This window comes from Pan troglodytes, chromosome 1, assembly GCF_028858775.2.
Source record: "Pan troglodytes isolate AG18354 chromosome 1, NHGRI_mPanTro3-v2.0_pri, whole genome shotgun sequence".
In the NCBI taxonomy this organism is placed as follows: Eukaryota; Metazoa; Chordata; class Mammalia; order Primates; family Hominidae; genus Pan; species Pan troglodytes.
Window position 1 is genome coordinate 218,835,743 of NC_072398.2, and position 24,192 is coordinate 218,859,934.

The 24,192-nt window shown below is 45.3% G+C and overlaps 2 protein-coding genes across 2 annotated transcripts; both read right to left on the bottom strand.

Moving 5' to 3' along the window:
- Positions 1-1,392: 1,392 nt before the first annotated feature.
- On the bottom strand, positions 1,393-2,697 carry LOC129143334 (heterogeneous nuclear ribonucleoprotein C-like 2). The gene has a single exon (XM_054679345.2). The coding sequence runs from the start codon at positions 2,680-2,682 to the stop codon at positions 1,801-1,803; it is 882 nt and encodes a 293-aa protein (XP_054535320.1). The 5' UTR covers positions 2,683-2,697; the 3' UTR covers positions 1,393-1,800.
- Positions 2,698-18,422: 15,725 nt separating this feature from the next.
- On the bottom strand, positions 18,423-21,217 carry LOC129135344 (PRAME family member 18-like). Its single transcript, XM_024355194.3, has 3 exons — positions 20,931-21,217; positions 19,966-20,544; positions 18,423-18,958 (listed from the first exon to the last, which is right to left on the bottom strand). The coding sequence occupies exons 1-3, from the start codon at positions 21,215-21,217 to the stop codon at positions 18,424-18,426; spliced, it is 1,401 nt and encodes a 466-aa protein (XP_024210962.2). The 3' UTR covers position 18,423.
- Positions 21,218-24,192: the final 2,975 nt, after the last annotated feature.

The following is a 24,192-nucleotide window of genomic DNA, read 5'->3' on the forward strand; positions in this document are numbered from 1 at the left end:
GATGTGCCTTGTTAACAATATGTTTACAGGCAATATGCTTGGTAAAATCATTGCCATTCTCCATTCTCGATAAACCAGGGGCACAATGCACTGTGGAAAGCCACAGGGACTTCTGTCCTGGAAAGCCGGATATTGTCCAAGGTTTCTCCCCATGTGATAGCCTGAGATATGGCCTCTTGGGATGGAAAAGACCTGACCATCCCCCAGCCCCACACCCGTGAAGGGTCTGTGCTGAGGAGGATTAGTAAAAGAGTAAGGCCTCTTGCAGCTGAGATAAGAGGAAGGCCTCTGTCTCCTGCCTCCCCCTGGGAATGGAATGTCTCAGGATAAAACCCAATTGCAGATTTGTTCTATTCTGAGATAGGAGGAAAACTGCCCTGTGGTGTGAGGTGAGACATGTTGGCAGCAATGCTGCTCTGTTATTCTCTACTCCACTGAGATGCTTGGGTGGAGAGAAGCGTATATCTGGCCCACATGCACATCCAGGCAGAGTACCTTCCCTTGAACTTATTTGTGACACACATTCCTTTTCTCACATGTTTTATGCTGAGCACCAGTCCCCTGGGCCCACTGTTCTTTCTCCATACTTTGTGTCTTATTTCTTTTCTCAGTCTCTCGTCCCACCTGATGCGATATACCCACAGGTGTGGAGGGGCTGCTCCTCTTCAACCATGCCCGTCTAATTTTTTAAAAAAGAGGCAGGGCATTGGTGGCTCACTGGTGTAATCTCAGCCCTTTGGGAGGCCAAGGCACGTGGATCACTTGAGGTTAGGAGTTCGAGACCAGCCTGGCCAACATGGTGAACCGCCGTCTCTACCAAAAATATAAAAATGAGCTGTGCATGGTGGCGGGTGGCTATAATCCCAGCTACTCAGGAGGCTGAGGCATGAGAATTGCTTGAGCCTGGGAGGTGGATGTTGGAGTGAGCTGAGATTGTGCCACTCCATTCCAGCCTGGGTAACAGAGTGAAACTCCATCCCACCCCTCAAAACAAATGTTTTGTAAAGATAGGGTTTTGCCATGTTGCCCAGGTTGGTCTCGAACCCCTGGGCTCAAATGATCCTCCCGCCTTGGCCTCCCAAAGTGTTGTAGTTACAGGCATGGGTCACTGCTCCCACCAAGAATTTTTTTTCTTTAAATTGCTGGTTTAATAAGGACTTGTTTATTTTGAGGAAAAAGGTCCCAAACATCAAGCTGTTCACAAAAAGAACCCACAGTATCAACTTTAGAAAACACGTTTGAAGACTATAACACCAATTATGTTTCTGAGGATGCATTTGACATGCCTGCCAACTCTCATTCACAAAAATACATTGTTAGATTTTTGTTGAACTGCCCCACACAGCACACTAATATGGGGTGTAACACACATACTTGTAACTCCAAGCTGCTTTCAGGAGCTACTCAACTCAATGAGATTGCCTTTGCAGTTAGGGAAGCAACTACTGAACTTATGTATGAAAGAAAAGAACCGTATTCCCTGCATAACAAGAAATTATTTTGGAGACAGTTGATAAAAACCATACGTCCTTTTTACTGTTAAGTCATAAAGAGGTGTCAAAATTAAAAGCAAAAATTACAGGGTAAGACTTAGGAAAACTACTAGGGGTGTCAAGGGAAGTGAAAATGGGACTAGGCGCAGGGCAATATGAATTAATGAATGTGGGAAGGACAAGGATGGGGAGAACAGTAAGCATGTGCTGAAGATACTAAGGGAGAGGATCTGGTGAAAAATTTGTTGTTAGACAAGCTCCTAGGTAAAGAAACAATGGGATAAGATTTCTCAACCCCACTATGTGCTTAAGAGTCATCCTGGCCATTGGTGCTGTCTCTGTCATCCTCTCCTTCCTCAGCCTCTTTTACATTATTCTTGATCAAATGAAGCTGGTTGTCCCCCTGATCTTCATTATCATCATCATCCAGTGGGTCCCCCTCCTCAGCAGAGTCTTCTGCACCCCCCTCAGACTCCATCTTCACATGTGTCTCATCGTTCTTCATGGAGCTACTGCTCTGCTCCTCTTCTGACTTAGCATTTTTCACCTCTACCTCTTGTTTGCTCTGTTCCTTTTCATTTTTTTCCAGGTTTTCCAGGAGAGAATCCACTTTCTGTTTTATCTGGGTCAACTCCTGCTTAATGGCCTGAAGGTCATCTCCTTTCAGCTTTCCAGACTTGGAAGATCCCCGCTTTCCACTCTTAGAATTGAAGCCACTTTTGCCCCTTCGTGAGGTGTTTCCTGATACGCGCTGACGTTTCGAGGGCACTACAGCCAGAGCAATGGGAGGAGGAGGAGGTACACGTGCTGGGAAACTGTACATCCCATCATAATAATGCCGTTGAAAGCCATAGTCCAAGTCAAAAGAGGAGCCGTACATCTCCGCTGCTGATCGTTTCACACCTGCGTTTCCTCGATTCACTTTTGGCTCTGCAGCCAGGTTAATATCTACAACTTGGTCAGCAATCATTCTGCCATCCTCTCCTGCTACAGCAGCCCGGGCATTTTTCTCCTTATCATATTGAACGAAGGCAAAGCCCTTATGAACAGAGCAGCCTGCAATTTTGCCATACTTGGAAAAGATCGCCTCCACATCCGATTTCTTGACAACAAGAGTGTTGAGATTCCCAATGAACACACGGGAGTTCATGGAGTGAGGATCCATCTTGTTGGTAACGTTGCTGGCCATTGTGTTGGATGATAAGGTTTCTCAAAAAGCCAAAAACAGGAGGCGGGAGGGAGAAGAGATTCGATTCTAAGTCTCCTACTGCCGGGTTCTACGTGGAGAAGCTGACTGCAGCTCGAGGCCAGAAATGCAGCCAAAACAGCTCAGTCTTCCTCTCTTCACAAAATGGCTCCCAACAAGAATTCTGAAATGACGTAAAGAAAAGCACAATCAACATTTTTGAAATAAAGACAAAACTGCATTTAGAATAAAAAGATCAAAACTTGAAACTGTTCTTATGAAAAAAAGAAAAAAAGACAGGATATAGTTCTGTGCCGTCGTAGGCTGCACTGTCATCATTCTACATCGGCTGACTGTAGGTCAGATGGGAGTGTCCTTACAGAAATTAGTGACTTACCAGATCTGGACTCAGTTTGCAGGGTGTTCAGACCTCAGGAAGAACCAAGCAGGAACTCCAGGCTTGAAGACTTTGGGTCTCTCCTGTGGGTCTTTAGAAGCTTTTATTGACCTTTCTAATCACAACTCCCACCCACGCCCTTCCACGTATGCACTGCTAGCTTCCAATCAAAAAGCAATATCTGATTGCATTTCTGAAGTTCCACCCAGCTAATCCTGATTGGGTTTTTGGCTTTCCGCAGATTAATGGATTGAACCAAATATCCATTCATATCACCTACCCAAATTCATTTCATGAATCAAGAAATTGACAGCATTAGGGATAGAGTGGAAGTCAAGAATTGATTCATTTAAGGCCAGCTGAGTTGGCTCATGCCTGTAATCCCAGCACTTTGGGAGGCCAAGACAGGCGGATCACCTGAGGTCAGGAGTTCAAGACCAGCTTGGCCAATATGGTGAAACCCTGTCTCTACAAAAATACAAAATTAGCCGGGCATGATGGCGGCTGCCTGTAATCCAGATACTTGGGAGGCTGAGGTGGGAGAATTGCTTGAACCCAGGAGGCTGAGTTTGCAGTGAGCCGAGATTGCACACAGCCCTCCAGACTGGGTGACAGAGGGAGACTCTGTCAACAACAACAACAACAAAAAAAAAAAAAAAAAAAAAAGAATGCCTTCATTCACGAACTCCACAAGCACTGATGGAATTTTACTGATATGTCACCTTCATAGCCCTGAGTGTGAGGCAGGGAAGGGGTTGCTCTGTTCCGGACATTAGACAGAAAAATAAAACCTGAGAGTAGTGTTGTTGGGAGATCTTTGGCCACATCAATATTTTAAAAATGCTTTATAGTTAAAATAGCTTTATAAAAACAGAGAAGTCATCCCTACAAAATAAGAATAAAAAGCTCCATGTATGGAATGGTCTTGTGGGTTTTATATCACCTAAGGTAGCAGGTTATACGCTCATTCTGGTGGAAGAGAGGTGCTACTGCGGGTGTCAGTGGTCTCAGGGCTTAGGTTAAGGCTTCTCTGAAAGAAATTGAAACCATACATATAAACTTTATGAATTTAATCAGTGAAGAAGGGAGGGGGAGAAACAAAAATAAAGCAAGCTTGCAGCTCATTCAGCATTCATCATGAGGTCAGCTTGAACTGCTCCCTCATGGTTGCTGGCAGCCTACTGTCCCAAAATCATGTAGACCTTAAATTACAGTTCCCCTTAACTGCCCTGCAGACAACAATTTAAGCATTGTGAAGCATTAACTTTTTCATTTGACATATTCTTTCAGGTTCTGCATGTCAGTGAAACTACTGATGCCAGGTGATCTGAAGGGCCCTGCAAGGCACCAACTCACCAAAGAATGCAGTTTCAACATCCTGATGACTTCATACCTCTTACTGCTACACCAACTTTCCAGCCGCTTGCTATCTGGGATCCACTGGAAACCCTCAGTACTCCTTGGGGAGATGAATTTGAGGATCTCCTCCTAGCTTATCATTCAACCACCCTGTGATCATTAAACTCTGCTGCAAAGCCTGCTGTCTCAGAATATTGGTCAGCTACTGTGCAGCAGGCATAGGAACCTGATGGTCCTGTAATAAAATCATGCCAAAATTACAAATCTTATCATGAATGTAGCATCCTCAATTGCTAGCCAACTGTGATGAAAGCAGGTTGTAGTATTAGCTATGATCCTTCCCTTTCATCTAAATGACTCCATAGCCAGCAATTGCTTTGGTTAGTGCGAGTGGCTACATTTTGAACAGAAGATCTTAGAAAGTGTTTGGTTTGAGTGGTGGAACTACCTAGCAACATAGAATATAGGTTTGATAATTTTGTGTTAATACAAAACCAAGTCTCAGTCAATGGAAGAAGATCAAATGGAGTCTTGTTCCATTGTCTTGGAAAAGCTGTCTACCAGGTGATGATGTCTGCTTCTAGGGAAGGCTTTTCCTCGGATATCTTTAAGTTTAAGTCATCTGGTATGGTCCCATCCATTGCTGCTCATGCGCAGATTTCCCTTGGCGTCATTTCTAAAGGATGCAATCTCCAAACGCTAGGGCATGAAGGTCTAAGCATCACTGAAAGCCTCCTTCACCTACTGGAAATAGTCTTTCAAATACTGCATCAAGGTCTTGCAGTACTGAGTCACATTGTTACTGAATGATGGGCTCACTGTCCTAAGTGCATAGAAGCCAATATTATTACACTATCTTTTGAGAAAAGAAAAAAGATTCATCTGGGTGTGGTGGCTCACATCTATAATCCCAGCCCTTTAGGAGGCTGAGGCAGGCAGATCACGAGGTCAGGGGTTCGAGACCAACCTGGCCAACATGGTGAAATCCTGTTTCTGCTAAAAGTACAAAAATTACCTGGGTGTGGTGGTGTGCGCCTGTAATTCCAGCTACTCAGGAGGCTGAGGCAGGAGGATCTCTTGAACCTGGGAGGTGGATTTTGCAGTGAGCTGACATAGCACCACTGTACTCCAGCCTGAGCAACAGAGACTCAGTCTCAAAAAAATATTAATAATAATAATCCAGTTTTCTTTGTTAGTTTAGCTAATTTTAGTTTCAAGATACCATTTGTTCTTGAATACCTTTGCAGAATACCAAGGATAATGAAATTAATGGTAGTGCCATTGAATCTGTAAAATTTTACGTGTGTGATCACTTGCCTAGTACACTGAGGTTTGCTACCATTGGAGATTTCTCCAGAGATGCCCCAGAAAGGAAACACATTTTATAATCATTTATTTGCTATGACTGTGGCATCAGCCTTTCTAAAATGGTAAGCTACAACCCATCCTGAAAACAGACAGACAATCACAAGAATTGTAGCCTTTTTACCTGGCTCACTGTTATGATTGGTCCATGACATTCCTCTTTCTTACAGCTAGATGTGTGTATGTCCATCTATTCATATCGATATCTATATCTATTTCCTTCTATTACCATGATTCATTTCCACTCCCCTTTCCATAGATAGCCACTCTACTCTTTGACCAACCTTGAATTTGGATGTGACCTTATAGGATATAAGTATATGGAAAGTATATAGAATATATACTGGCATTTCATATGTGTATTTATTTTAATCCACATGTATGCTATAGTGTATGGTGCTACAGAAGACGGCCTGACAATTAATTGTCCAGTCATGGACACTGGAGAGTGAATGAACATGCTGCTATAGTTAATTTTCTTTCTTTTCTTTTTTTTTTTTTTTTGGAGATGGAGTCTCACTCTGTTGCCATGCTGCTGGAGTGTAATGACATGATCTCGATTCACTGCAACCTCCACCTCCTGTGTTTGAGTGATTCTCTTGCCTCAGCCTCCACTCTACCTGGGATTACAGGCGCCCGCCACCATGCCTGGCTATTTTTTGTATTTTTTTTAGGATGGGGTTTCACCATATTGGCCAGGCTGGTCTCGAACTCTTGATCTCAGGTGATCCACCCACCTCAGCCTCCCAAAGTGCTGGTACTACGGGCATGAGCCATCTTGTCCGTCCTTGTTGTAATTAAGATTTTCAGAACAACAGGGTGAATGAAGGCTTATAATCAACTTAACTATAGACCTTGGTCTCTTACCAAATTTTTAACTAATATATCTTTCAAATATAATAAGAATAAAAGTATTGCTTGCCCTATGTCAAATCCAGCTTGAAGTACTTAAATAGATTAACTCATAGCACTCTGTGAAGTCAATCTTGTGATTATTCCTTTTCATGGGTGAGTTAGCTGGGGCCCAGAGGTTAAGTAAGTTGGATAAGATCACACAGCCATTGGCCACCGAGCCAGATTTGAACCTAAATTAATCAATCTGGATCTGGAATCTTTCCTACTGACCAAAATACCTATGTGCCTCTAAATCCTAAGTTGCTGAGCGTCTTACCTTGTTTCATATCTCAGTAGGAAGGGAGCTAATGTTTATCCATTACATCTGATGTTTAATGCAAATTTTTAATATATAACATTTCATTTTCCAAAATATGTTATTATACATTTACTTTGATTTTTCTGCAATTCTTTTCTGCATTTTGTAGGAGCCTTGCTTTTTCCTCCTTTAGTTTGTTAGTGTGGTGAATTACGCATAGATTTTTCTGAGATTGTCTGGCATTCCTGGAATGGCCATTATATATTACTTTCTTTTCCTTTTTTTTTTTTTCTTTTTAAGACGCAGTTTCACTCTTGCTGCCCAGGCTGGAGTGCAATGGCGTGATCTCGGCTGACTGCAACATCTGCCTCCTGGGTTCAAGGGATTCTCCTGCCTCAGCCTCCTGAGTAGCTTGGATTACAGGCACCCACCACCACACCTGGCTAATTTTGTATTTTTAGTAGAGATGGGTTTTCTCCATTTTGGTCAGGCTGGTCTCAAACTCCCGACTTCAGGTGATCCACCCACCTTGGCCTCCCAAAGTGCTGGGATTACAGGTGGTATTCACCACACCTGGCCTATATATTACTTTCTAATGCACTGTTGCACTTAGTTTGCTGATATTTTTTTAAGAACTTTTGCTGTCTTGCTCCAGATCACAGAAAAAAAAGGCTTTCAATTTCTCCATTCAGTATGATGTTGGCTGTGGGTGTGTGAAAAATACTCTTTATTATTCTGAGGTTTTTGTAGAGAGTTTTATCGTAAAGAGATGTTGGCCAGTTGCAGTGGCTCACCGGTGAAACAGTGAAACACCTTCTCTACTAAACATACAAAAAAATTAGCTAGGTATGGTGATGTGTGCCTGTAACCCCAGCTACTCAGGAGGCTGAGGCAGGAGAATCACTTGGACCTGGGAGGTGGAGGTTGCAGTGAGCTGAGATTGCACCACTGCACTCCAGCCTAGGTGAAAGAGTGAGGCTCTGTCTCACACACACACACACACACACACACAAACAAAAGTCCTTTCAGGACAAAACCTTGTTCACTCGTGGTCTATGTTTAATGTGCTTCCACTAGAAGTGAGAAATTCTCATAGTTTACACAATATTTTAAAATTATGAATCACTCCAAAGGCATATCTACTATTTGTAAAAGTACTAACTACTTTGTCTTTGACTATATGACAAGCTCTAGTAGGGGTGTATCTTACTGTAAATTGTTCTGATATAAACTCTAAAATAAACGCAACAGAATTAACCAATTTTTAAAACAGGAAAGATAGGCTGGGAGCAGTGGCTCATGTCTGTAATCCAGCACTCTGGGAGGCCAAATCAGGCAGATCACGAAGTCAGAAGATGGAGACCATCTTGGCTAACATAGTGAAACCCCATCTCTACTAAAAAATATAAAAATTAGCCAGGCATGGTGGCACAGGCCTGTAATCCCAGCTACTTAGAAGACTGAGACAAGAGAATCATTTCAACTACGGAGTCGGAGGTTACAGTGAGCTGAGATCTCACCACTGCACTCCAACCGGGGCAGCAGAGTGAGACTCCATCTCAAAAAAAAAAAGAAGGCCAGTCGCCGTTGTGGCTCATGCCTATAATCCCAGCCCTTCGGGAGGCCAAGGCAGACAGATCACAAGGTCAAAAGATTGAGACCATCCTAGCCAACATGGTGAAACCCCATCACTACTAAAAATACAAAAATTAGCTGGGCATGGTGGCGCCCACCCGTAGTCCTAGCTACTCAAGAGGCTGAGACAGGAGAATCGCTTGGACCCAGGAGGAGGAGGTTGCAGTGAGCCAACATCATGCCACTGCACTCCAACCTGGTGACAGAGAGAGACTCCATCTCAAAACAAACAAACAAACAAACAAAAACAAAACAACAACAAAAAACCCCAAAAAAGCTGGAAAACTAAATTCTGAAAGAATTTCCATCTCTATGAGTTCATCTTCAGAAGTGATAGTATTTCCTGCTTGGCATTTTTCTTCTACATTTTTGGCATAAAATCTATCAACAAAAAGTATAAACCCAGGTTTGTGTAATAGAATATTTTAAACATCAATAGGAGGAGTCAGTAGTTCTGATGCCACACACACATGTATGGTCTTCTCCATCATCAGAAAACAGCAAAAAAGTGATAGAGGTATGCAGAGTGTAGCATTTGAAATAGAGATTTGAAGGTGACAAGAAAAGGATTTTGTAGGACATTAGTCTACAAGTTGAAGAATGTTGGTTCACATCAAAATATTTTTATTTATTTATTTATTCATTTTGAAACAGTCTCACTCTGTCACCAGGCTGGAGTGCAGTGGCATGATCTCAGCTCACTGCAACCTCTGCCTCCCCAGTTCAAGCTATTCTCCTGCCTTAGCCTCCTGAATAGCTGGGACTACAGGTTCATGTCACTATGCCCGGCTAATTTTTTGTATTTTTAGTAAAGACGTGGTTTCACCGTGTTAGCTAGGATGACCTCGATCTCCTGACCTCATGATCTAGCCACCTCGGCCTCCCACAGTGCTGGGATTACAGGCATGAGCCACCATGCCTGTCTGGTTCACATCAAAATTTAACAGGTATTCAATTGCACATGAAACTTGTAGGTGAAGTTTATTTCTTTTTTCTTTAAAGCATTTATTTATTTATTTATTTATAATGTATTTATTTATTCATTTTTTTTTTTGAGATGGAGTTTCACTCTTGTTTTCCAGGCTGGAGTGCAATGGCATGATCTTGGCTCACTGCAAACTCCGCCTCCCTGTTCAAGTGATTCTCCTGCCTCAGTCTCCCAGTTAGCTGGAATTACAGGCGCAGGTCACCATGTACAGCTAATTTTTGTATTTTTAGTAGAGAGAGAGTTTCACCGTGTTGCCCAGGCTGGTCTGGAACTCCTGACCACTGGTGATCCACCCACCTCGGCCTCTGAAAGTGATGGGATTACAGGCGTGAACCACCGTGCCCGGCCTAAACTCATCACTTTTAATACTTTCTACATCACATGAGGAAGAAGAGCAGAAACACTTGAGTACTTCATGAAGGTCAAGGTTGGTATGAGTTTGGGTTCCAATATGATCAATTTCTGCTTCTAGGGAACCAAGCAGTTCAGGTTAAGGAAGGTCAGGAAACTCTAGGGTTTTCTCTCCCTCCAAAGAAAGCTTTACGCATCACCTTAACTTAGAAAGCAAATCTCACCCCATGTTATCACTTAGTAAAATGGTATACTTTCCTAAAAATGGTCCAAATGTCATTTGGACTACTTCAAATGCCAGAATTTTCTGAACTTCATGTGAAACCCCTCCTCGGAAATATTTTCCTTACTCCAAGGGATTTGCTGATATATAGGGTTGGGGTGTAAACTGGATATGGCAGCCCTAGTTTCCACCAACTCTGTACCTAAGTCTGCATTGATCTGCATCCCAGCTTCTCCATTTTTATTTAAGGGTATTATAGAAAGTAATTTACTAGAGAGTTATTTGAAGTTCCATCAATATGGAGCCATGGTTAGATGTCATCTATAAGGAAGAGAAGATAATCATACTTTAGATATTTCAAAATTAAAAGAACAAATTTTTGAGGCATCAAAAGCCCATTTAAATTTCGTGCCAGAAACTGAGGCAATCGTGAAAGTTGCTGATGGCCTCACAAATCTTAACCCTGTCACTTGGGTTAAAACCATCAGAAGTTCAACTATTGTAATTTCATATTAATCCTGGTATATCTGTTTTGTCTGTTGTTAGTCTACAGGTGTATCCAGCAGCTCCAAAGAGAGAGCGACCAGTGAGAACGGGCCATGATGATGATGGCGGATTTCTCAAAAAGAAAAGGGGGATATGTAGGGAAAAGAAAGAGAGATCAGATGGTTACTGTGTCTATGTAGAAAAGGAAGACATAAGAAATTTCATTTTTATCTGTACCCTGAACAACTCCTTTGCCCTGAGATACTGTTAATTTGTAACTTTAGCCCCAACCTTGAGCTCACAGAAACATGTGTTGTATGGAATCGAGGTTTAAGGGATCTAGGGCTGTGCAGGATGTGCCTTGTTTACAAAATATTTACAGGCAGTGTGCTTGATAAAAGTCATCGCCATTCTTCATTCTCAAGTAACCAGGGGCACAATGCACTGTGGAAAGCTGCAGGGATCTCTGCCCTGGAAAGCCAGGTATTGTCCAAGGTTTCTCCCCATGTGATAGTCTGAAATATGACCTCATGGGATGGGAAAGACCTGACCGTCCCCAAGCCCGACACCCGTGAAGGGTCTGTGCTGAGGAGGATTAGTAAAAGAGGAAGGCCTCTTGCAGCTGAGATAAGAGGAAGGCCTCTGTCTCCTGCCTGCCCCTGGGAATGCAATGTCTTGGTATAAAACCGGATTGTACATTTGTTCCATTCTGAGATAGGAGAAAAACCGCCTTGTGGCAGGAGGTGGGACATGTTGGGAGCAATGCTGCTTTGTTACTCTTTACTCCATTGAGATGTTTGGGTGGAGAAAAGCATAAATCTGGCCTATGTGCACATCCAGGCATAGAACCTTCCCTTGAACTTATTTGTGACACAGATTCCTTTGCTCACATGTTTTCTTGCTGACCTTCTCCCCACTATCACCCTGTTCTCCTGCCACATTCCCCTTGATGAGATAGTGAAAACAGTAATCAATAAAAACTGAGAGAACTCAGAGACCAGTGCCAGTGCAGGTCCTCTGTATGCTGAGTGCCGGTCCCCTGGGCCCAATTTCTTTCTCTATACTTTGTCTCTGTGTCTTATTTCTTTCCTCAGTCTCTCATCCCACCTGATGAGAAGTAACCACAGGTGTGGAGAGGCCGGCCCCACTTCAAGTGTATAGAATTCTGGTGTGACAGGTCCCATCAGGTTACTTAAGGGTGCATGTCCCCTGCCTGAACCCTGAAGGCCAGGTAGGAAGCCAAGTCTCTTGTGCCCAGCCAAGAAGCAGGTGTCCCCGAGAACCCAAACATCCCAGACAGTATCTGAGAACCTACCAAGCAGAAGAGGCTGATTGCTCAAAATCAGTGGACAAAGAGCCAGAAAATTCACTTAAAAGCAGTTTAGAGACAGGAGGTGGCACAGATCTTTGGGGCTGTGCTGCTGCTGCCCTGGAGTGCCCTGCATGTGAATCCTAATCAACTCATTATTTGCCAAGTTGGGCTCATCTGAGTCATCCTTTGATCTCTTGGCTCCTTTCCGGTTTGGCGGGGAAAATGATACGGCCCTGGTTTTTCTCAGAGCAAGCGTGTTTTGGAATCGCACATCCTTAGAGGGCAGATAATAGTCAAGTGCCTGTGGGTGATGAGTGACTTTCCCTATGGTGAGAAACCCTACACAAAGGGCATCTGAGTGAGGACCCTGCTGGGGACTCAGGTGAGAAATCCTACACGAAGGACATCCGAGTGAGGACCCTGCTCAGGACTCAGATGAGAAACCCTACAAAAAGGACATCCGAGTGAGGACCCTGCTGGGGACTCAGGTGAGAAACCCTACACAAAGGACATCCGAGTGAGGACCCTGCTGAGGACTCAGGTGAGAAACCCTACACAAACGGCATCCAGGTGAGGACCCTGCTGAGGACTCAGGTAAGAAACCCTACACAAAGAGTATCTGAGTGAGGACCATGCTGAGAACTCAGGGCCTGGTGTTGTTGGGCAGGGACCTTGGGCGAGAGCCTCAGTTTTCCTGAAAAATGAGGATGATGATGTCCACCACTTGTGTGACCCTGGTAGAATCGAACGAGTTGGGGCAACTTAAGGGCTTGGCATAGGGCCTGGCATACAGGAAGAGTGAAATTAATGCATTTTTTCTACTTTTTCCCTCCCAGCAGAAGCCTCCATGATTATTCATCCCTCGTTCTGAAAACTAAAAATAAAATCCTAAGCTCCCCCTATGAACTGAACAGATTCCCTCTCGGCCAAGTGTACCCAGAGAAATCTTTAAAACTGAGTTCCTGGCCATGGCGGGATGGGAGGTTAGACACATCTCATTTTACTTCCTTCCTTTCATGGTTGAGACACAAAAACTGACCAGCATTCATGTTAAAATAGAGATTATAAGGCTGACTGAATTGACTATTTAGGGTAATAAGATACCAAGTTATATACAGGACCTAAGGTCTTACCAGGCAAGGGTTAAGTCAAGGGCCCCTACCCTTAAAAAATGAACTATATACTTTTTTTTTTTTTTTTGAGGCAGCGTCTCGCTTTGTAGTCCAGGCTGAAGTGCAGTGGCATGATCTTGGCTCACTGCAACCTCTGCCTCCCAGGCTCAAGCAATTCTCCTGCCTCAGCCTCCCGAGTAGCTGGGATTACAGGTGCATGCCACCACACCCAGCTAATTTTTTGTATTTTCAGTACAGACAGGGTTTCACCATGTTGGCCAGGCTGGTCTTGACCTGCTGACCTTGTTATCCACCCACCTCAGCCTCCCAAAGTGCTGGGATTACAGGCAAGAGCCACCGTGCCCAGCTGAATGAACTATATTCTAACTGCCACAGGGTTTTTCTCTCTCTAGCAGCTGAACAAGCACAGGCCCTAAGATAAGCAATATTGAAATGACTGCAGCTCATCCATCCCAGATTCTGACTAACTGACCCCCTGTTCCACAAGCCATGACTCCAGCTTTGATTGGACAAGAGATTGATTCCAATAACTTTCTGCTGATGAGAGGCCTCTGAGCATTGACTGCATCTGGCCACTTGAAAGAGACTTAGCACGTGAGCGTCTTCATGTCCCTGATGCACCATTTGATATGGGGGGTCTAGCTGCAATGCATTGAAACATGAAGTCTCGGCGCAGCACGGTGGCTCACGCCTGTAATCCCAGCACTTTGGAACACTCTGGGAGACCGAGGCGGCAGATCACCTGAGGTCAGGCGTTCCAGACCAGCCTGGCCAACATAGTGAAACCCTATCGCTACTAGAAATAGAAAAAGTGGGCCAGGTGCGGTGGCTCATGCCTGTAATCCCAGCACTTTGGGAGGCCGAGGCGGGCAGATCACAAGGTCAGGAGATCGAGACAATCCTGATTAACACAGAGAAACCCCGTCTCTACTAAAAATACAAAAATTGGCTGGGCATGGTGGCGTGTGCCTGTAGTCCCAGCTGCTGGGGAGGCTGAGGAAGGAGAATGGCGTGAACTCGGGAAGTGGAGCTTGCAGTGAGCGGAGATTGCACCACTGCACTCCAGCCTGGGCGACAGAGCGAGACTCCATCTCAAAAAAAAAAAAAAAAGTAGCCAGGTGTGGTGGCATGTACCTGTAGTCTCAGCTACTTGGCTGACACAGGAGAATCGCTTGAACCTGGTAGGTGGAGGATGCAGTGAGCTGATACGGTGCCATTGCAGTCCAGCCTGGGTGACAGAGCAAGACTCTGTCTCAAAAAGAAAAAGAAATGTGAAGTCTCCACCCCAAAGTGAACATGGGACATAAGCCACATGTATGTTTATTCAGTATGCATGTGTTAGGCCCCCTTCAAGAATACTCATAGCCCATTTCATGACCTGTTGAGTGTGTATACTTGGCCAACCCACTCAGCATAAATTCCTGCCTCATCACTTCCTCCCTGGAAATACCAGTGAAGGATCTTTTCTGAAAGCTGCACTTTCGAGCCTGAGGCATGGCGAGCCTACAGGCCATAAGCTACAGAAATATATCTTTTTTTTCCTTTTTAAGTAGAGACAGGATTTTGCTTTGTTGCCCAGGCTAGAACTGCTTGGTTCAAGCAATCCACCCACATCGGCCTCCCAAAGTGCTGGAATTACAGGCGTGAGCCACCTTGCTTGGCCTATAGAATTACAGCTTTTTTTTTTTTTGAGAGGGAGTCTCACTCTTTGCCCAGGCTGCAGTGCAGCAGCATGATCTCAGCTCACTGCAATCTCCGCCTCCCGGGTTCAAGCGATTCTCCTTGACTCAGCCTCCTGAGTAGCTGGGATTACAGGCACGTGCCACCATGCCTAGCTAATTTTTGTATTTTTAGTAGAGACGGGGTTTCACCATGTTGGCCAGGTTGGTCTCCATCTCTTGACCTCGTGATCCACCCGCCTCGGCCTCCCAAATTGCTGGGATTACAGGCGTGAGCCACCACACCCTGCCTAGAAATATATGTTATAATAAAATAGAGCCATGTGTGGTGGCTCATGCCTGTAATCCCAATACTTTGTAAGGCTAAGATTGGAGCCCTGCCTGAGCCTGGCCGTTCTGGACCAGCCCGGGTAATATAGACACTCCAGTAACGTGAGACTCTAGCACATGTTGAGTGGGAGTGGTCACATGTGGATGCTCATCGCAGCACTATTCACAACAGCAAAGATGTGGAATCCACTGGAATGCCCATCAGTGGTGGACTGGATTAACAAAATATGGTACAGATACACCATGGAAACCTGCACAGCCTGAAACAAGAACAAGATAATGCCCTTTCATTAAGTCCTCATCCTCCTTTTGCTGCAACACGGATGGAGCTAGAAGCCGTTATGCTAAGCAAACTAAAGCAGGCACAGAAAACCAAACACCACATGTTCTCACTTATAAATGGGAGCCAAATATTAAGTATACGTGACATAATAATGGGAACAATAGACGCCCGGGACTGCTGGAGAGTGGAGGGTGGAAGGGGAGTGGGTATCAAAAAACTACCGAAACTGGCTGGACATGGTGGCTCACACCTCTAATCCCAGCACTGAGGCAGGTGCATCATTTGAGGTCAGGAGTTCTCCATGTCCAACATGGTGAAACCCTGTCTCTACTAAAAATGCAAAAACTTAGCCTGGCGTGGTAATGCAAGTCTGTAGTCTCAGCTACTTGGGAGGCCGAGGCAGGAGAATTGCTTGACTCTGGGAGGCAGAGGTTGCAGTGAGCTGAGAGCATGCCACTACACTCCAGCCTGGGTGACAGAGTGAGACGCCGCCTCAAAAAACAAACAAACAAAAACTACCAAAATTATTATCTGATAGTTTGTCTATTATCTATAGAACAAACCTGCATCTGTATTTCTGGAACTAAAATACAAGTTTGAAAACCTGCGATTTTCAGTGATTGGTTAGAGAGCTGACAAATAGCCATCACATTAGAGTCACCCACTAGATTTCTGCTTTGTCATTTTGGGGAAGTCATGGTTTCCTGTTTGCTCTAGTTTGTTGTAGATATAGATCTGTATTTTTGCACTGAAGGAAGAATGATTTACTCCAGTTTTCTCTGTCTGGCTTGCTTTGGTTTGGACTGAATACATTCCCTTAGTGAATCTTCACCACTAGGTTGCTGCTTCCTTCTTGGCTCCAGGTGGTGGCTTAAGCCCAGGTTTACCTAAGTTTTAGTAAACCACGAGAGTGCTGCCAGTCCCAAATGGGGAAAGTCCCAAAGGGATTCTCATGGCAGTGTAGGAGCGCTAGCCAGGTCAAGCCCAGGTTTTCCTGCTTTTTGATAAGGAGAGAAGGGAGGTGTGATAGGAAGATCTCTCATTGAAATGAGTTAGTTTCCAAAAGGATGTATATTTCCATTAATATGGGCTGGAAATATTTAGAATGTATTATCCACCTAAATGATTTTAGCATTATTCTAAGAGAAATTGGATATCTTTACTGGACACAATCACTTTAATTCAGTAAACCCCACTAGTCACCATGAGGACAGGTCAGTGCCCTGGTTTTCCCGTTTTCTGATAAGGAGAGAAGGGAGGTGTTACAGGAAGATGTCTCATTGAAATGAGTTAGTTTCCAAAAGGATGCATACTGATGTGGGCTAGAAATACTTAGAAAGTGTTATCTACCTAAATGATTTTAGCATTTTTCTAAGAGAAATTGGACATCTTTACTACACACAATTATGTTAATTCAGTAAAACCCACTAGCCACCATGAGGACAGGCAAGGGTTGGTGATGCCATGAGGCTCCCGCTAGTACACACTATGGCCATTCCCTCCCAAGGCAGGGGGCCGCACCTTGTGCAGTGAAGCCCTTTCCTGACATGGCCAATGATGAGGAACAGATTCTCCCAGATCTGCCCATTAGGAGTGAGCAGGGTCTCAGTATCTGGGGAGCAGTGAGGGCCCCTGACAAGAAGAGGGTTGACTCAATGGTTCATCATCACTGCCCACATAGAATGTTCCAGGTCCCAGGCATGCATCTTTTGTGGATGAACCCAGTAAATAACCACAGGAGAAAGTAAGGAAGAGATGACTGGAGAGGTAAAGAATGGGCATAAATTAATCAAAGTTTAGGCTGGGCACGGTGGTTCACGCCTGTAATCCTAGCACTTTGGGAGGCTTCCTTGAGGTCACTTGAGGTTAGGAGTTTGAGACCAGTCAGGCCAACATCGTGAAACCCCGTCTCTACTAAAAACACAAATTCCCTTGAACCTGGGAGTTGGAGGTTGCAGTGAGCCAAGATCACACCACTGCACTCCAGCCTAGGTGACCAAGCAAGACTCCGTCAAATAAACAAAACAAACAAACAAACAAACAAAACAGGTCACGCTCAGTGGCTCATGCCTGTAATCCTAGCACTTTGTGAGGCCAAGGTGGGCAGATTACCTGAGGTCAGGAGTTCGAGACCAGCCTGATCAACATGGAGAAATGCCGTTTCTAATAAAAATAGAAAATTAGCTGGGCATGGTGGTGCATGCCTGTGATCCCAGCTACTTGGGAGGCTGAGGCAGGAAAATCGCTTGAACCCAGGAGGCGGAGGGTGTGGTGAGCCAAGATCGCGCCATTTCACTCCAGCCTGGGCAACAAGAGCGAATCTCCGTCTAAAACAAAACAAAAAAAGAAAAAAAGAAAAAAAACCACAACAACAAAATGAAGTTTATTTTGATTCCTTTATTTCCTGCAGATGAACCTAAATCACAGATGAACTAGTACCTCTTTTTTTAATTCATCAGGAACTAAAGATTTCTGATGTATAAATTGCTGAAACAGGCTAATCAATCATGAAGGACAGCAGAGAGTTTCCATTTAGGTTCCCTCTACTTCCGACGTTTCTTTGTATCCATCCTTGCTGAGATAACTCCCTCACTCTAGAACTTCAGCTTTCTATTTCTGACTGTCTAGGACACAGATCCCTGAGTCTCATTGACTCCATTCAACTTTTTCCCCCAGTGCTGCCCCCTGCTGGGATTTTTTGTTTTTTTGTTTTCCACTCACAGAAAGCACATGCCTGAAACAGAGGTTTCTCTGCTCCCTTTATAATGCACCTATAGACCCGGCACAGCTGCTTATGCCTGTAATCCCAGAATCTTGGGAGGCCAAGCAGGGGGCTCCCTTAAGCGTAAGACTTTGAGACCAGCCTGGACAACATAGGGAAACCCTGTCTCAAATTTTTAAATAAAAACTGTAAAATTGTAAAATAAGGAAAAAGAAAAATAAAAGACATCCATGTCCCAGATTTTAGTTTCCAAGTGCCTGGAGAAAAAGCTTTTTATACCTCCACCCCACTAGGCAGGCCTTCCCCACAAGCAAAAATTGAACTCCAGTTACTCAATGGGCGACGTGCCACAGCAAGGGCAGGAGACGGGACCAAAGAAGATCCTTTTGGGCTCCCTTACTTCCCTCAGTATACGCATCAGCTCAGCCTGAAGTGGGGTGAGGAGCTCCGAAATGACACGACCCCTGTTGTCAAGACTCTCCCGAGGGGCAGGATATGTTTCCAGGCTCAAATTGCTCAGCCTGCCTGTATGGCGCAGCAGGTCCTTCAGAGCATCCATGGACGTGTCATTGCCGTGAAAGCAGAAAGTGGTGAGGTTGGAGCAGCGGCTCAGGGCAGGCAGGATGACCCTGAGTTTGGAGTACCCAATCCCACAGTCCACTAAGAAGAGGGTCTGAAGAGTGGCAGCAACTTTCTCTAGCAGAGCTCGGAGGGGCTCAAGACGGATGAAGCGCAGTGCACCATGACTCAGATTCAGCTGCTTCAGTTGACTGAGACTTGGGTACCAGGGCAGCCATTTCAAGTCCTCTTCTTCTAGGAAGCCATAAGTTAATGCCAATGTCTCCAACGGGCTCCTGAGGCACCTGGGGAGAGCAAGAAGTTAGTACTGGGCAATGGCACCAGTTAGAGGACGATGGTAGAAAATAACGTCAAGGGAAGAGCCTGTTTTGCCCAAACACAAGTTTGTTCTCATCATCTAATCATGGTCCTCCTGCAAGGTGCTGCCTGATGAGGACTTGGATCATTCAGAGGCAGTCCCATTTTAGGCTCAGTCCTTTCACCGTCACTGGTGTGATTGGTTCAAGGCCATAAAATCTCTAAAGCCTCTTTTCTTCATCTTCCAGCAGAAAGCTTCATCTCTGGGCCACAGGAGCCCAGTGGAAGAGATGCCCGAAGAACTGACCTGAGCAAGGTCTAGGGACATCAGCTAGGGCTACCTGCTTTCAGAGGCTCCCTGACATGGCCACATCTGCAAACCACCTGTCACTTTGTACCACTCTCGTGACTACTCCCTCACCTCCATCCCAGAAGCACGCATTTCCCATGTCAATTACCTTTCCTGGAGTTCAAAACAACCTTTTACAGACAGGGAATCAGAGAGGGGATCATTCATGTTCACTAAGCTGTGAGGACAGAGCTTCCTCTGTGAAACGCACAGGTTTGGTGCACTTTCTCTTCTTTTACACCCTCCCCTCTGTTGCCTCTTTTTGATCATATTAACTTTAAACACACTTCCTAACAAGGAATTCACAAAAGCTATTCATATTTATCATATTAACTTTAAACACACTTCCTAACAAGGAATTCCTAAAAGGAATTCACCCTCACTAGAGCTGAACCCTCCACTAACCAGCTCCCTACACGATGTCCCTCTCTGTAGCTTCTACCCCAGGTCATCCCTCTGCCCTTACTGGAGCGATCCTGTGATACCCACTTCAGGATATAGAGCACCAAACAGGACAATGCATTCTAGTGTCCCCTTCCCTAGACATCTCCAGTGGCTGGCACACAGTAGATGCTGATTGGTGTTTATTGTAACAAAAAAAGGCTGTGCTATGGCCCCCAGAGAAAGCTCACCATCCTTCCTCACCTGATCAGCTGGTCCAGGTAGCCTCTGAAGAAGCAGACCCTTCTTATATAAAGCATCTGGAGGTACTCCAGCCTGAGGAACACAGAGCTGAATTCAGCAACTAACCGTTCTTGGCTGTCAGAGCTTAGCAGGTAACGACAGCCATCGGAGATGAAGAGTTTGCGAAGATTCCTCATCTGGCTCAGGTAACGGCTAAAGTCTACTATCATACACGGCCAGCACACGTTCCAAATTTCCAACACTTGGATACTGTCTGGGTATACTGTTTCCAATATGTTTCTGAAATTTAGAATGCTCATTGAATAATTCACCACCTTAGTACAGCACAGGTGTACTGAACCTCTTCTGTGCTGGACCCACCCAGAGAAGAAGCTCAGATCTTCATCCATGAATTTTTCCTTGAGGCAAACATCCATGAACACCTTCAAGGGCTGCTTCTCTCCTGTCCTTGGACAGTCCTCCACTGTCTGCCTCTTACTCATGGCCTCTGGGGAGCAGGACAGGGGCCTGGCTCCAGACCATATGGTCCAAAAATTCTCATCAACATCCCGCAATTCCAGCACTTGAAGTTTCCACCTCCTGTGAGTAACATAGGGGAAAAGCTCAGAACATAGGCAAGGACCCACCCCTGACCCGGGCTTTCACTCCATATCAAGGACTTCAGCTGCTTTTATACTCAGTGTCCCTCCTTCTGTCTCTTCTCCATCCCTTTCCCCCTTGGATTCTGCCTGGTACCCACTTCTAGTGCCTTTACCTTCCACTGGGAGCAGGCAGGTTCCTGTTTCCCCAGTGGACCCTGTATGGTGAGCAGTCCTTTCCCAGAGGAGCTGGGCAATAGCCAAGAACTTTCCCAGCTTTCTCACTGGCACCATCAGAAGCCCCTGGGCCACCCCAGGTTCCCAATTTGTCTGACCCAGCTGTTTAGTCCCTGGACACCTGGGCCCTCCCCACCTGGGTCACCTCACCTGGGGCGAACCTTTTGGGCAAGCAGGCAATCAATCCCATCCACTACATAATGTAAGATCTCCAGATCAGGCGTCTTCATCAGGGACCCCAGAGGGAGGCAGGGGAAGGGCCAGGCCTGCACCATCACCCTCAGAACATCGCAGCGTCTGCTAGTGAAGGCCTCCACGAACAGTGGGGGGAAGAGCTCCCTGGGCAGCTCATCCAGGACGGAGATGGCCAAGGCCTGGTCCCTCAGCAGGCTCTGCCCTGCCAGCTCCAGGAGTCTGCGTGGGGCCTGTAGGCTCATCCTGATAAATCTGCAAGAAAACAAATCCAGAGAAAAGACAAACTTATCAGGCCAGTCCTCTCACACCCTGACTTCTCCTGGGCCAAAAGTCACTACTCTGGCAGGTGTGAAAGAGTCCTTAGTTTACCCGAATTCGACTCTGCAATAATTGGCCACAGAGACATAGTTCTGCCCTTCTGGTACCAAGAAGAGTGTCTCCCAACCTCCAAGGAATGGGCAAGATCACTCCTACTCCATGAATTTTCATTAATTGCTCCACCCAACTCTATTAGCTCTGGGAAGTGTTACCAAGAATCTTCAAAGCTCAGCTCCTTTTTTGAGAAAAAATGTCTTCTCAATTTAAGGATCTAAAACAATGGTCATGTGGCTGGGCTTGGTGGCTCACAACTGTAGTCCCAGCACTTTGGAGGCCAAGGCGGGCGGCTCACTTGATGTCAGGAGTTAGAGACCAGCCTGGCCAACAAGGTGAAACCCAGTCTTTACTAAAAATACAAAAAGTAGCCTGGCATGGTGGCAGGTGCCTGTAACTCCAGCTACTCGGGAGGCTGAGGCACAAGAATCACTTGAACCCAGGAGGCGGAGGTTGCAGTGAGCTGAGACAGTGCCACTGCACTCCAGCCTGGGCAATAGAGCGAGACTCAGTCTCAAAAAAAAAAAAAAACAAAATAAAACAATAAAACAATGGTAATGGGAGTCTCCTGTGGCCCCAAACAGCCTACAGTCTCAGTTCCCACAGTGAACTTGGCTGGGAGAGACTAAAGGGGTATTTTTAATTAGACACCATTATGTTCACTTTCAAAAGAGTAATGAGGGGCCACACATGGAGGCTCACAGCTGTAATTCCAACACTTTGGCAAGCCAAGGCAGAACAATCACTTAAGCCCTGGAGTTGCTGACCAGCCTGGGCTACATAGTGAGATCCTGTCTCTCCAAAAAAATACAAAAAATAGATGGATGTGATGACGCACACCTGTAGTCCCAGCTGCTCTGCAGGCTGAGGTGGAAGGATGGCTTGTGTCTGGGAAGCAGAAGTTACAGTGATCTGAGACTCTGCCACTGTACCCCCAGCCTGGGCAGAACAGCAAGACTCTGTCTTAATAAAATAAATAAATAAATAAAATATTACCCACTTTGGAATGGAGTCTAGAGAAACAAATGGATCCCACATTCAGAACAAAGACTCCATTCTTGAAAATGGTGTATGAGACCAGTCATGTTGGCTCATGCCTGTAATCCCAAGACTTTAGAAGGCAAAGTGGGAGGTTTGCTTGAATCTAGGTGTCCCAGACCAGCCTAGGTAACAAACCAAGACCCCATCACTATAAAAAATAATAATAATAGGCCTGGCACGGTGGCTCACACCTGTAATCTCAGCACTTTGTGAGACTGAGGCGGGCAGATCGCCTGAGTTTGGGAGTTTAAGACCAGCCTGGCCAACATAGTGAAACCCTATCTCTATTAAAAATACAAAAATTAGCCAGGTGTGGTGGCACACACCCACAGTCCCAGCTACTTGGGAGGCTGAAGCAGGAGAATCACTTGAACCCGGGAAGCAGAAGTTGCAGTGAGCCAAGATCATGCCTCTGCACTCGAACCTGGGCAACAGAGTGAGACTCTCTCTCAAAAAAAAAAAAAAGAAAAAAACAAAAACAAAAAAATTAGCCGGTTATACTGGTGCATGCCTGAATTCCAGCTATTCAGAAGGCTAGAACTTCTGAGTAGGGAGGATGGCTTGAGCCCAGAAGGCAGAGGTTGCAGTGAGTTGAGATCACAATACTGCATTCCACCAAGAATGACGCAGGAAGACAATGTCTCAAAGAAAAAAAAAAAAAAAAGACTTCAGTCAATTGCATTATTTTTCAACTGCTTGATTCGGAACTCTGAAGCTGGGCATGGTGGCTCACACCTATAATCCCAGCACTTTGAGAGGCCTAGGTGGGCAGATCACGAGGTCAGGTGTTTGAGACCAGCCTGGCCAACATGGTGAAACCCTGTCTCTACTAAAAATACAAAAATTAGCCGGGCATGGTGGTGGGCACCTGTAATCCCAGCTACTCAGGAGGCTGAGGCAGGAGAATTGCTTGAACCTAGGAGGCGGAGGTTGCAGTGAGCCGAGACCTCATCATTGCACTCCAGCCTGGTTGACAGAGCAAGACTCCATCTCAGAAAAAAAAAAAAAAAAAATTTGAAATGACATAAACTAAACACAAATAAAATATTCGGAGTGAAGAGATAAAACTGCATTAGAGAAAAAAATCAAAGCCTACATCTGTTCATCTGAAAAACATGCAGGAAAATTCTCTGTGCCACCTTGGCCTTCATGTCGCCATCTCTACTGGCTGACTGTGGGTCATAGGAGTGCCCTTGTGAAGGTCCCTGACTTACCAGATCTGCACTCACTTTGCAGTCTGCTCGGACCTCTTGGAGAATCAAGCAATAACTCCAGGTACCACAGCTTGGGGTCTCTTCTGTGGATGTTCACAAGCTTTCTTGGACCTTTCTGTTTTTTTGAGATGGAGTTTCGCTCTTGTTGCCCAGTTTGGAGTAAAATGGCGTGATCTCGGCTCACCGCAACCTCCACCTCCTGGATTTAAGTGATTCTCCTGTCTCAGCCTCCAAAGTAGCCGGAATTACAGGCATGCGCCACCACACCTAGCTAATTTTGTATTTTTAACAGAGATGGTGTTTCACCATATTGGCCAGGCTGGTCTTGGGAACTCCTGACCTCATGACCCACCCTCCTCCTCAGCCTCCCAAAGCGCTGGGATTACAAGCGTGAGCCACGGCTCCCAGCAACTTTCTTGGACTTTCCTAATCCCACCTCCTTTATCAACTTCCAGATTCCTATCAGAAAGTGATGCCTGATTGGATTTCCGAATTCCACCCAGTTAAGCCTGATTGAAGTTTTGGCTTTCTGCAGAATAATGGATTGAATCAGATATCCAATCATGAAACTGAAAGCACTGTAATTAGGG